Genomic DNA, 12,980 nt, shown 5'->3' with positions numbered 1-12,980 from the left:
TGCCAGAACATGAAAGTACAGCATTAGTGGCAACATAGTGCTTTAATCCCTCAATCTGTTGAATTCTTGATCCCATCTGTCTTATAGGGGAGGTGCCTAGCAGAAAGCAAAAGATGGGGCAGATGAAGGGAATAGGGGAGGAAAAGTCCAACATCATTTTCCTCAATCAACACAACAAAATTCAGATCATCGGATCATTTCCTGCTCATGCAATATTGCCATATACAAATTGGCTGATGTGTCTGTCTGCCAAACAGTGACCCCATTTTCAACCCCAGGTGAATTTTGAGTGGGTGGCTGGTCTAACTCACCCGTTGTACCAGAAAACAGAATTAATGCATTTTAACTGGTGGGCTTGTTTCCATGCTGCCCGTCAGCTGCCTTCTTGAATTGAGCAGAAAGCAACAGCTGGCCAGTGGGTGGAAGTGAAAATTTGGGCTCCAGCTGGCACCAAAGAAAGACTCAATACCAAAAGATTAAGTTGTTGGGAAGGGTTGCCTACTGGGCAGGAGAGGCCTGAACTTTCCTTGTGGGGCCTGGAGGAGCTCTTTAAATCTGCTTCTCGCTGCCTTCAGTTGGTGGTAAAACTGCAGCAACTTCTCCAACTCAGGCCAGAGTTAAGATAGCAGTCGAAGACCCAATGTTATTAATAGTCCCCAACATACATACTTAAAGAATTGTCCCATCAACTTCAGGTAGGTGCCTTTGTTGGCTACTCAGAAGAAGAGGTTAAAATCAGGATTGGTGCAAAGCAGGAGGGAAATCATGGAGCAAGTCACCAGTGCATTTTAACTGCCCCACCCCCCTTCCCTCAGGTTTATGCTGTATGGATAGGATTAAAATTACATTGGTGACTTTGCTTGAAAAATAATCCATTGTATGTACAGAATTTTATGTTGTTCTGGGGATGCTATAGAATGCTGTTCAGTTAGCAATACACTAGACACATAGTGCCACCAAGTGGAGAGACAGAAAGCAGAGCTTCTCTTCAACAGAACACTATTCAGTAGCTACTCATCAGTAAAGCAGTACTGTGTACTCTTAACAGAAACACATATTTGGATGTGTTTTAAGAAGGAAATGTCCACCACACAATCTTCAGGCCAAATCCAGCTGACAATGAGAAGCGGATGAAGGTTTTAATTTTGTGTGTATGAGGGCTTGGAAGTTTTGTATACGGGATAATGCTTTTATATTAACTCTCTAGAAGATTTGGCTTTGTGCAAGCAAAGGGACGGGGAGGGTCTCAACAGGTGTGGGTGTGAGCAATCTTGCCTTTTTTTGGTATATGTGTCTCAATTTTTGTGTGGGGGGTGTCTTTGAATTTTCAGTACATCAGGGATCATATTCTGCAATAGTATAGCCCACCCTCTGGTTTTGGCACAACTATGCAACTCCCAGCTCCAAAAGGTTGGGTATCCATTCAAAGACACGTGATGAAGGACATTGATAATTGTACGCACTTACATACATTTTCAAAGGGAGATGGAAATAGTGCAACAAAGATTTCCTGTCCTCATTTATCTGAGACATAATAATGTATAACATTAAATTTTATTTCGAAAGACATCGGGGAATGCTTTTCAGTGAGAACAGCTACAATTTCAGATAAGAGAAAAAAGCCTTTCTGTTCAAAAGTCAAGATACGAAATGGGCTGGATTTTAAAGACCTTTTGCCGTCGGGAACGGTGGCGGGGGTAGTGAAGATAGGTACGTCGGAGGCCTGCTGCTGACCCCAACGGCGGCAGGCCCTGTACCAATCTTGGCGGAGGTGAGGCCTTGTTGCGGCCGCCCCTCCGCTCGGCGACGGGACCCACATTAAAATGTGTAAATGCCTAGTTACCATTCTTCCTGCAGCAATTCTGCCACCACGTTGCTGCCATCTTCATTCTTGCCGCCGACAATGTGGCGTGGCACCTGAGGGGAGAGGCGAGGAGGTTCTTTTCTCTGTGTGGGAGGGTCGGGGGGGGGGGGTGGGTAGTGGGTGAAGGGTGACAGCACTGTGGATTGGTTGGGGCGGGGGGGGGTGGGGGGTGGGTGGGAAGGTCAAATTCTCAATATTGGAAATCCGGGGTGGTGAAAGGGCAGGAATGTTTGGAAAAGCCATTTTTTGGGGTGGGGGGGGGGGGGGTTGGAAATGCATGGAAAGGTCATTTAATTCTGTTTTGCAGAACTTTAATTTACCTGATCCTTTAAATTTTAAATGTCCGTTGAGGGCTGTAAGCCCTTTAAAAATGGCATCAGCGCCTGCGCATCGTTGCTGGCGACAGCTCACCCGCCCCCTCCACATCATCTGGGGGGGGGTGGTGGGCACTGCCGTCAAGCAAATGAGCCACCCCGTTTTAAATCGCAGCGGCTCTGTGACGTACTGCCTCTGCATGCGGGCCATATTTTTCAGCAGCGGATTCTTAAAATGCAGCCCAATGAATATTCTGCTGCTATAGATAGATCCATAGCAAATGTAATGCCTAACTGGTATTGAGCAATACAGATCTGCTGATACAGATGGCTGACCTCAGTTAATGCAATGCGAAATGGGGGGGGAGGAGCTGAACCAAAACTTAGCTTTGATTTCTTGGGTTGAAGAGCAGGGGAGGGGAAAGAACAGCACAGGGTACCTATTCTTGACTGTTAGTCAATAACTTCCCACCAGAAAGTATGAATGTCAGGCAAGATTGCAAAGAAGAAAAAGGAAGATGGAAGCAGGAGGAGATACCAGCACATAGACATTGTACTGAATTTTCCAGGTCCTGTGGAGGTGGGGTTGGGGGAGGACCAGGAGCAAAATTGGAAAATAGTGCATCGGATTGACTACCTGACTTTCCGGTCTCAGAGCAATCTTGCTGGACACAGGGTGAGCGCAGCAAAGGCTACCCGCCACACAGTGGCGGGTAGCCAATTCAACCCATTATTGATCCAATTGGGGGGCAGATGTCGCTGCCACTGGGGTCTTCACGATGGCACTGAGGCTGGAGACCAGAACTGAACTGGAGGCGGCCTCCCAGCAGCAGAACAGGGGCCATCAACAGCTCCTCCCATCACCTCAGTGCAGACCTACTGGGATGAGACAGACACAGCCCCTCCATCCCGATGGCCTGCCAGCTGTGGCCAGGAGGGATTTTTAACTTTTCACAATCCTGCAGAGAGTGCCTCCATTTTGAGGTGCCCTCACTGTCTCCTGCCTGCCTCTGCAGCACCCAACTCTCCCGGTGGAGCTGCTGGCCAGACATCGCAGCAGGCCCTGTGATTAGGCCTTCTACTTCCCTGGTCCGCCTGCCATCCTTAATTGGACGGGGCTCCCTGACACAGCTTTTTAATTGGCTGCCTCAAGGAAAATCGCAAGTGATGTCTCACCATGGCCATTTCTGGGTTCCTGAGACTGAACCTAGTGTGGCTCTGTCCTGTATTTATGCATATCAGAGGAGGTAGGTATTATACCAACCAACTTTCATACTCAAATTTTGAAAAGTGTGCACATGCACAAATGGCTGAAACATGAGGCATCATGAGGACAGCAAATTTGACGTCAAGATTCTGCTTTGCATCGTGGCATGAATCTATGGAAAATGTGAGAGTAAAAATTAAATCTCCACTATTGCCACCCATCAGAAAACCAGCAATTTAAAACCCTTGTGGTTCACTAATGTCTTTTAGGGAAGGAAATCTGCCATCCTTACCTGGTCTGGCCTACTTGTGACTCCAGACCCACAGCAACGCGATTGACTCTTAAAATGCCCTCTGAAATGGCCTAGCAAGCCACTCAGTTCAAGGGCAACTAGGGAAGGGCAATGAATGCTTGCCTAGCCAGCGATGCCCACATCCCACAAATGAATAAAAAAAAAATTAGTACCATGGCTTACCAGTATCTGTGAAGTATATTTGAAGTGGAGGATTCAGCATGTGCATAATCCATGCTCAGAGCTGTTTGCATTTTGCACCTCTAGATGATGTTAAACTGGAAAGAGTGGTGAAAATTTGGAATAATCAATGCCAAACATATAAGGCTGGATTTTACAGCCCCCTGACATTGGGGGTCATGGCAGGGTGGGGGCGGAAAATGCCTCTGGCAGAGGCCCGCCACAGGCCTCAATGCCGGGAAGGCCCGGCCCGATATTGCCCAGGGCAGCAAGGCCTCATGGTGGCGCCCTGCCGCTCAGCTACTGGAGTGAAATTTAAATATTTTAAAAATGCAAATAAATTAATTAATCACTTAATCACTCCCGCCGTCCATCCCGCTGCGATATTGGTGCCAGTGGCCGGCACTCCCGCACTTTAGGATCTCCGTCTGGAGATCCGAGGCGGAACACTGGTGGGGAGGGGGGAAGCAGTAAGTTTTTCCGTGCAGTGGGAGAGGGGGCGGGTCAAACTAATTTCATTGGTCTAGGGGGTGGTGGGAAGGAGTAAAGTTTAAAGTTGATGAACTTTGGGGCGATGGGGAAGGTCGGGAGCAGAAGTTAAGTGTTTTGTGGGGGTGGGAGGGAAGAGAGCAGGTAATTACTTCTATGCTTATTGGCGGCGGGGGGGTGGGTGGGAGAGGGTCAGGATCCCTTTATTTCATTTTTCACAATCATTACTGCTTTAAAAATTTAAATGGCAATGTCGGGCTCGAAGCCCTTTAAAATGGCATCAGCGCCTGCGCAGTGGTGCCTGACGTCATTGCCAGGGACGGACCGCCCACCCTCTCCACGTCATTGTGGGGAGGGCGGGGTGGTCCACCCCAGCCATTTAAATGAGCTGCCGCGTTCAATATTGCAGCGGCTCTGCAAAGTACAGCCCGCGTGTGCGGGCCGCCATTGTTTACTGCCGCCAGCGATTTTGGTGGTGGCAATGTAAAATCCAGCCCATAATATGTGACTGATTTTCCCCCAACCACCATATCTTGTCAGAACAGTATCTTACTCCTACATGGTTAACTGCAAATGCACTAAAGCCCTTCGCCAACAGGCCTTGTCCTCAATACTGTTTAAATATTTTCATGAAAACCATTTGCAGAAATAGAAAATAGACATACAAGTATTTTGAGCCATCTGATGCTAACACAGGTTGTAGTAGAGAGACACATTACTTCTGTGGGGAAAGAGAAAACACCTTTTTAAAGCAAGATGCCATTAACACACCTTTCCTGTGGCTCCATGAGACACAAACTGAGCTTTTTCCTGTTTTGCAACCTTAACCTGGCCTCTAGCAATACAGGGTCTAGCCAGTGATGTTCCAAGGACGTATCTGTCCTCATAACGAGCATTCGACTGTACCCAGGGCCAGATGAACTCTTCTACAAACTCCTTCCGCAAATCTTCAATAAAAACCTGCAAACAAAGCACAATGGGCACATTTTTAGTTATGAAGGTTTGAAAAAGCAGAATAAAAGGGAAGACAGGCTGACAACCTGCTCCCCAATTTCTGTTGACATTCCTCAAGTTAAACAGTTACAAGACACTCATATAAATTTCCTCTCTCTGGAACAATTGGCTATTGCCGGGTAACACATCCTATCTCCAGAGTTTGACTATCTTCTCTCATGATGAATTGACAGCAGTGAATGTTTTTTTTTGTTAGAAGGGATTTTCTTTCTTTACCCATTCTTGAATATCAGGGGAAGTATCATGATTGTGTATCTGGCTGCTGGGAATGGCAACAAGTTTCCCAGAGTTACAGCCACTTTCCAGAGAAGCTTCAATTTCCACACAATATGTACTACAATGGAACATAAGATTGAGAAATGTAGTATTTGGAATTACAGTTTCGGTCCCCTTACCCAAGGAACAAAGAATCACTAGATTAAATCCTGGGGAGAACAGGGTTGTCATATGAGAAGCAACTGAGTAGAATGGACCTATAATCTTTGAAATTTAGAAGAATGATAGGCACTCTCATTGAAAAGTATACCATTCTGAGAGTGCTTGACAAAGTAGATGCTGAGAGGCTGTATTCCCTGGCTGGAGATTCTAAAACAAGGGGTCATAGTCTCAGGAAAAAGGGTCAGCCATTTAGGACTAAAATAAGGAGAAAGTTTTATCCCAGCCTTAAAACAGGGATATACAAGCTCTCTGAGAGCAGCTGCAGCTAGTTACTTAGGAGATGGCTTAAACTGGTTTTCAGAAGCTTGAATCAGTTGTTTTTCCGAAAGCATAAAAGCAGGACTTCCTCAGTGCTGCTTTGTCTGCACTGAGTTCTGCTTTGAGTGCACAGAGTGTAAATTGGGAGTTTAGTGAGTGAGAGTGATGCTCCTTTCTTTCTTTTTCTACCTTTTTTCAGCCTCCAGCCTCCAGGGGAAGAAGCAGCTTGGTGAGTAACTGGTAAGTTATTCTACATATTCTCATTTTAATAAATAGTTTTTAAAGTTATGGTGTGGCAGGTCAGCTCGGCCAAGTGGAATGTACATTCTGCGGTTCATGGGAAGTCATGGACACATCATGTCTCCTAGATGAACACTTTTCAGGAAGTATCACCGGCTGCAGAAGCTTCAGCTCCGGGTTTCGGAACTCGAGCGGTGCTGGAGTCACTGTTGTACATCTGCTAGGTGGAGGACTATGTGGACAGCACGTTTAGGGAGGTGGCCACCCTCCAGGTTAGGAGCATGCAGGCAGAGAGGGAACTGGTGACTGCCAGGCAGTCTAAGAGAACCAGGCAGGCAGTGCGGGAGTCCCCCGAGTATATCTTGCTTGCTAATCAGTTTTCCATTTTGGTGAGAGCAATGGTTCCTCAGGGGAGTGCAGCCAGAGCAAGGTCGGTGGCATCACAGGTGGCTCAGCTGCACAGGAGGGAAGGAAGAAGAGTGGAAGAGCAATAGTGATAGAGATTCAATAGTCAGGGAATCAGACAGGCATTTCTGCGGCAGTAAATGTGACTCCAGGCTGGTGTGTTGCTTCCCTGGTGCCAGGGTCAAGGATATCATGGAGAGGCTGCAGGACATCCTTCTGGTGGAGGGTGAACAGACTGAGATCGTGGTCCATATTGGTACCAATGACATAGGTAGGAAGATGGAGGAGGTCCTGAAAGCAGATTTTAGGGAGTTAGGAAAGAAATTAAAAAGCAGGTCCTCAAGAGCAGTAATCTCAGGATTACTCCCAGTGCCACGTGCTAGAAAGCATAGGAATAGGAGGATTGATCGATTGAACACGTGGCTGGAGAATTGGCGTAGGAGAAAGGGTACAAGATGGACAGGCTACACCTAACAGGACCGGGACAAAAATCCTCGCAGGGAAATTTGCTATTGCTGTTGGGGACAGTTTAAGCTAGCTTGTCAGTGGGGTTGGGAACCTGAAGGGTAGCTCAATTTGGAAGGAAGTAAAGCTGGTAACAGGAAGTAGAAAAGTACCAAGCTAAATTAGAAAGCAGGCAAAACAAAGGCGAGCATCAGCTAGGCTTAGAATACAGAATAATTTCAAAAAGACAAGGTTAATGGCACTCTACCTGAATGCATGCAACATTCACAACAAGGTAGATCATTCAAAAGACACAAGTAGAGGTAAATGGGTATGATCTAATTGCCATTACAGAAACATGGCTACAGGATGATCAAGGCTAGGAACTGAATACTCATGGATATTCAACATTTAGGAAGGACAGGAAAAAAGGAAAAGGAGGTGGTGTTGCACTGATAATAAGGGATGGGATCAGATCGTAAGAACAAAATGTGGAATCTGTTTGGGGGGAGCTAAGAAGCAGCAAGAGGCAGCAAACATTGGTAGGAGCTGTTTATAAACCACCAGACAATAGTGGTAGTGTGGGGCATGGTATTAATCAGGAGATTAGAGATGCATGTAGCATGGGTAATACAGTAATCATGGGTGATTTCAATTTGCATATAGACTGGGTAAACCGAATGAGCACTAATGCTGTGGAGGTCGAGTATCTGGAGTGTGTTAGAGATGGTTTTCTAGAGCAGTCATGTTGAGGAACCATCTAGAAAACAAGCTATTTTAGATCTAGTATTATGTAATGAGAAAGGCTAATTAATAATCTTGTTGTAAAAGAACCTTTAGGTGACCATAATATGATAGAATTTTACACTATGTTTGAAGATAGAAGTTTACATTATGTTTGAAAGTGAGCTAGTTCAACCCAAAGCCAGGGTGTTAAATTTGAACAAAGGAAATTATGAAGGTATGAGGAGCAAATTGGCTCAGATGGATTGGGAAAATACATTAAAAGATATGACAGTACATAGGCAATGGATAGTCTTTAAAGAATTATTACATAGTTTACAGCAACTATACATTTGTTCAAGGCACAAAAGCACAAAATGAAAAGTCAGCCAACCGTGGTTAACAAAGGAAGTTAAGGATTGTATTAGATTAAAAGAAAAGGCCTATAAAGTTGCCAGAATAGTAGTAAACCTGAGGATTGGGAGGATTTTAGAATACAGCAAAGGAGGACTGATAAAGAGAGAATAGAATATGAAAGTAAACGAGCAAAACAAAAACAGACTGTAAAAGCTTCTATAGGTACGTAAAAAAGAAACGTTTGGCTAAGACAAATGTGGGTCCACTACAGGCAGAGTCAGCAGAATTTATAATGGGGAATAGAGAAATGGCAGAGAAGCTAAATGATTACTTTGTGCCTGTCTTCACTGAGGAAGATACAAGAAGATCGATAAGTCCACGGGATCTGATATTCTACATCCCAGAGTGTTGAAAGAGGTAGTTATGGAGATAGTGGATGCACTGGTGATCATCTTCCAAAATTCTGTAGATTCTGGAACAGAAAGCAGATTGGAAGGTAGAAAATGTCACCCCACTATTTAAGAAGGGAGGGAGAGAGAAAACGGGGAACTACAGACCTGTTAGGCTCACATCAAAAGTAGAGAAAATGCTAGAATTTATTCTGAAGGATGTAATAAATGGACATGTGGATAATAATGATTTGATTGGGCATAGTCAACATGGATTTATGAATGGGAAATCATGTTTCACGAACCTGTTGGAGTTTTTTTGAGGATGTTACTAACAGAATTGATAAAGTAGAGTTGATCGATGTTGTGTACTTGGATTTTCAGAAGGCTTTTGATAAAGTCCCTCACAGGAGGTTGGTTAGCAAAATTATAGCACATGGGATGGGAGATAATATACTGGCATGGATTAAGGATTGGCTAACAGGCAGAAAACAGAGAGTAGGAATAAACGGGTCATTCTCACATTGGCAGGCTGTGACTAGTGGGGTACCGCAAGGATCAGTACTTGGGCCCCAGCTGTTCACAATATATATCAATGATTTGGATATGGAGACCAAATGTAATATTTCCAAGTTCGCTGATGACACAAAACTAGGTGGGAATGTGCGTTGTGAGGAAGATGCAAAGTGGCTTCAAGGGGATTTGGACAGACTTAGTGAGTGGGTAAGAATGTGGCAAATGGGATATAATGTGGAAAAATTTGAGGTTCTCCACTTTGGTAGGAGGAAGAGATGTGCAGAGTATTTCTTAAATGGTAAGAGATTAGCAAGTGTAAATGTACAAAGGGACCTGGGTGTCCTCGTCAATAAGTCACCTTCATGATAATGAAGGTGCAGCAAGCAATTAGGAAGGCTAATGGTATGTGAGCCTTTATCGCATGAGAATTTGAGTACAGGAGTAACAAAGTCTTGCTTCAATTGCACCTGGCGTACTGTGTGCAGTTTTGGTCCCCTTACCTTAGTAAGGATACTATTGCCATAGAGGGAGTGCAATGATGGTTCACCAGACTTGTTTCCAGGATGGCGGAACTGTCCTTTGAAGAGAGATTGGGGAAATTGGGCCTGTATTCTCTAGAGTTCAAAGAATGAGAGGGGATCTCATTGAAACCTACAAAATAGTTAAAGGGATAGACAGGGTAGATGCAGCTAAGACGTTTGCCCTGGTTTGGGAGTTTAGAACCATGGGACACAATTTCAAAACAAGGGGGAAGCCACTTAGGACAGAGGAGAAATTTCTTTACTCAGAGGGTAGTGAATCTTTGGAATTCTCTACCGCAGAGGCCTGTGGAAACTCAGACATTGAGTATGTTTAAATCAGAGATTGGCAGATTTCTAAATACCAATGACATACAGGGATATAGGGATAGTGTGGGAAAAGGCATTGAAGCAGATGATCAGCCATGATCATATTGAATGGTGGAGCAGGCTCGATGGGCTGAATGGCCTACTCCTGATCCTATGTTCCTAAATTTCTTCACTCAGGGTTATGAATCTTTGGAATTCTCCACACCAGAGGGCTGTGGATATTACTGACTTGATGAGTATATTCAAGAATAAGATCGATAGATTCTCGGGCACAAAGGGAATCAAGGGATATAGGGAAAGGGCAGGAAATTGGGATTGAGGTTGAAGATCAGCAATGATATTGAATTGCTGAGCATGCTTGAGTGGCCATATGGCCTACTCCTGCTGCTATTTCTTATGTTCCTATTATGGAAACAATACCCTGTTTTACCACTCTACAGTGCAAAATATTTGACCTACTAAGTTATCGCCACTAAAGTCATTCTATTGAACTATTTTGGATCACTTAAGTATTACAATAGGGTTATGGTTGCATAGCGGCTACAGTACTGGAGTAGCAATCCAGAGGCCTGGAATAATAATCTGGGGACATAAATTTAAATCCCACCATGGCAGCTGGGAAATTTAAATTCAGTTAATTAGTAATGGTGGCCATGAAATTACCAGATTGTCATTAAAAACCCATCTGATTCATTAATGTCCTTTAGGGAAGGAAATCTGCCATCCTATGAGTGACTCCAGGCCCACAGCAATGTGGTTATCTCTTAAGTGCCCTCTGAAATGGCCTAGTTAGCCACTCAGTTATATTCAAGAAGGTGGCGCACCACCACTTTCTCAAGGGCAATTAGGAATGGGCAATAAATGTTTTTGCTGGCAATGCTACATCCCATGAATGAATTTAAAAAAATTCAATGTAGAATTACAATACCTTTTTAGCTCCCAGAGCCAATGCCTTCTTTTCAGCAGCTTCAAAATCTTCATCCTGTCCTACGTTAGCCTATTTGTGATGGGAGTGAGAAAGATTCATTATATTTACCTAGATTTTTAATCTAGATACTCTAGAGATCAGAAAGTTAATGAAAGTGTTTCTGGACAGATATAGAGGCAACTTAAAATCATAAGATTTGAACCTTCAGGCCATCCAACCTCCTCCTCCTTTAGGAATACCATTCCTACCATCTTTCATTTCAACATTTAACAGTTTCTTATAAGTCCAATGGCCTAGCCTTAACCACTGTAACTGGAAGCCCACCTCTGTAAAACACTTCTCGACTTGGGTCTTAAATTTGCCTTTTTCATCCCTGAACCTGTGCCTTTTTGTTCTATAACCACCCCCACAAAGGTTCCCCATATCGTGTTATAAAAGGTACTACATCTAAAAATTACTGGACCGGACTGCATAACCCGTGAGCAACTACGTCACAGGTGTACTACCTACAATGAAGAAAACAAGTTAATTGAATCAGGTATCACCCTAGGAGGTGCATGATGCTTCAAGTTTTTAAAAAATGTTCATTTGTCATTGAAGAGAAATATAGCAGTTGCACGCTATTTGAACTGCTGGAGATTCTGGATAGTGGCTTAGAATGCAGGTCATCAAGGGACTATTTTTAATCCGCTTATGTTAAACTCATTAATCTTACTTGGACATTTTTTTTGTCCAAAGTGTGCGATAGTTGTGGGGTAAAAGGTTACAAAGTACATCTCAAATGTTGAATATTGTCATGGGAAAAAAATAGTCAGCACATTTACATTACTAGATGGACACTAAAGTCACATTCATTGCATAGAAAGTTTTGCTGCAATTAAAATTACATTATTATTCCCACTTGTGGTGAAACAACCTAGCTCACAAGCAACTGTAATGACATTGGTTATCAGTGCAAAATTACTGACATGGAACAGCAACGAAGCAGAACTTGCTACCTCCAGAATAGCAAAGGTCAGAGGTGGGAACAATTTTGGAATCAGAGGCCCAGAAAATCTGCTGGTATGCAAAGCTGAGAGTGACATTGGGACGATGCATGCTGCTGATCCAAAGCTTGTGGGAAAGGTTCTCCACGGGCAGACCTTTGGCAGCACAGGGGCATGTCCAGATCAACCCTTCACTAAAGCTATTGGGATCATGAACAGCAGTTGGCTGACTGAGGGGTGGGGTGGGGAGGAAACAGTATCACAGGACAGCTTTAAAAAGAACCTCATCACCCTGCCTTCACCCCCACCCTGATCTTTTGACATTCAGGCAACATCCTTCTCCTCCTGCTGCATATAGGGCCCACCCATCAGGAGGGCCAGAATGCCTCATCAACATACCAGCTTCAAACTGGAATGAGAAAAAGGGCACTCCCAGCATAGGGAATCCCAGTCTAGAGCCTGCTCCTTTGGCATCAGTGACTTTGTTTGGGGCAAGCAGGAAACAAGAAAGAGTGCAAGTGCGTGAAAGAAGAAACAGAGAAACTTCAAAAGTAATTCACTGGCCGTGAATTAACTAAATTGATTTTAGGAAATTTCATTTCCCCTGCCCTCCCTCCACCAACTACGCCTATCAAAATTCAATTTTTTCTTACCACTTCTTGGGCTCACAAATATTCCCTCCTCTGCAAGAATGCTGCAAATATATATTTTAGAATGCATGCAATTTCTGCATTCAGCACTTCTTTTAAAAAAAAAGCCTGAAATCTATTTACATGAAGAACAAGAGTCTATTTGGACTTTGAATCACTATCTTCTAATACTGACAGGTTGGCTGAACACAGGCTATTACTGAACCTGCAGGTGGGAAGTTGTACACTAGAAGGCACTCTGGTTTCAAGAAGTAATCTAAAAGCTTTCAGAAGACTTGGTGGTACAGTACATGCATGGCTTCCCAAAAGCATGCAGCAGAAACTGTTTAGCAGAATCATCCTCAGCAACTCTTTTCTGATCAGAAACAAATTGCTCCACTAATAGATGTAACTATTTTCTGCCTCAAAAATGCTTTGCATTGATGTTTTAGTGACTGT

General features: G+C 44.0%; 1 protein-coding gene across 2 annotated transcripts in view; it reads right to left on the bottom strand.

The window, feature by feature from the left end:
- ass1 (argininosuccinate synthase 1) overlaps window positions 1-12,980 on the bottom strand; it is a 162,548-nt gene that overhangs the window by 131,205 nt on the left and 18,363 nt on the right. For both annotated transcript variants that reach the window (XM_068012270.1, XM_068012268.1), the window contains exons 3-4: window positions 10,907-10,975; window positions 5,118-5,306 (exon numbers count right to left, since the gene is read on the bottom strand). In XM_068012270.1, the coding sequence (XP_067868371.1) occupies window positions 5,118-5,306; window positions 10,907-10,975 (258 nt within the window). The remainder of the gene's footprint in view (window positions 1-5,117; window positions 5,307-10,906; window positions 10,976-12,980) is intronic.

This window comes from Heterodontus francisci, chromosome 32 (genome assembly GCF_036365525.1).
Source record: "Heterodontus francisci isolate sHetFra1 chromosome 32, sHetFra1.hap1, whole genome shotgun sequence".
Classification (NCBI taxonomy): domain Eukaryota; kingdom Metazoa; phylum Chordata; class Chondrichthyes; order Heterodontiformes; family Heterodontidae; genus Heterodontus; species Heterodontus francisci.
Note: the sequence above shows the minus strand (reverse complement) of the source record. Positions and strands in the feature narration are given on the sequence as shown.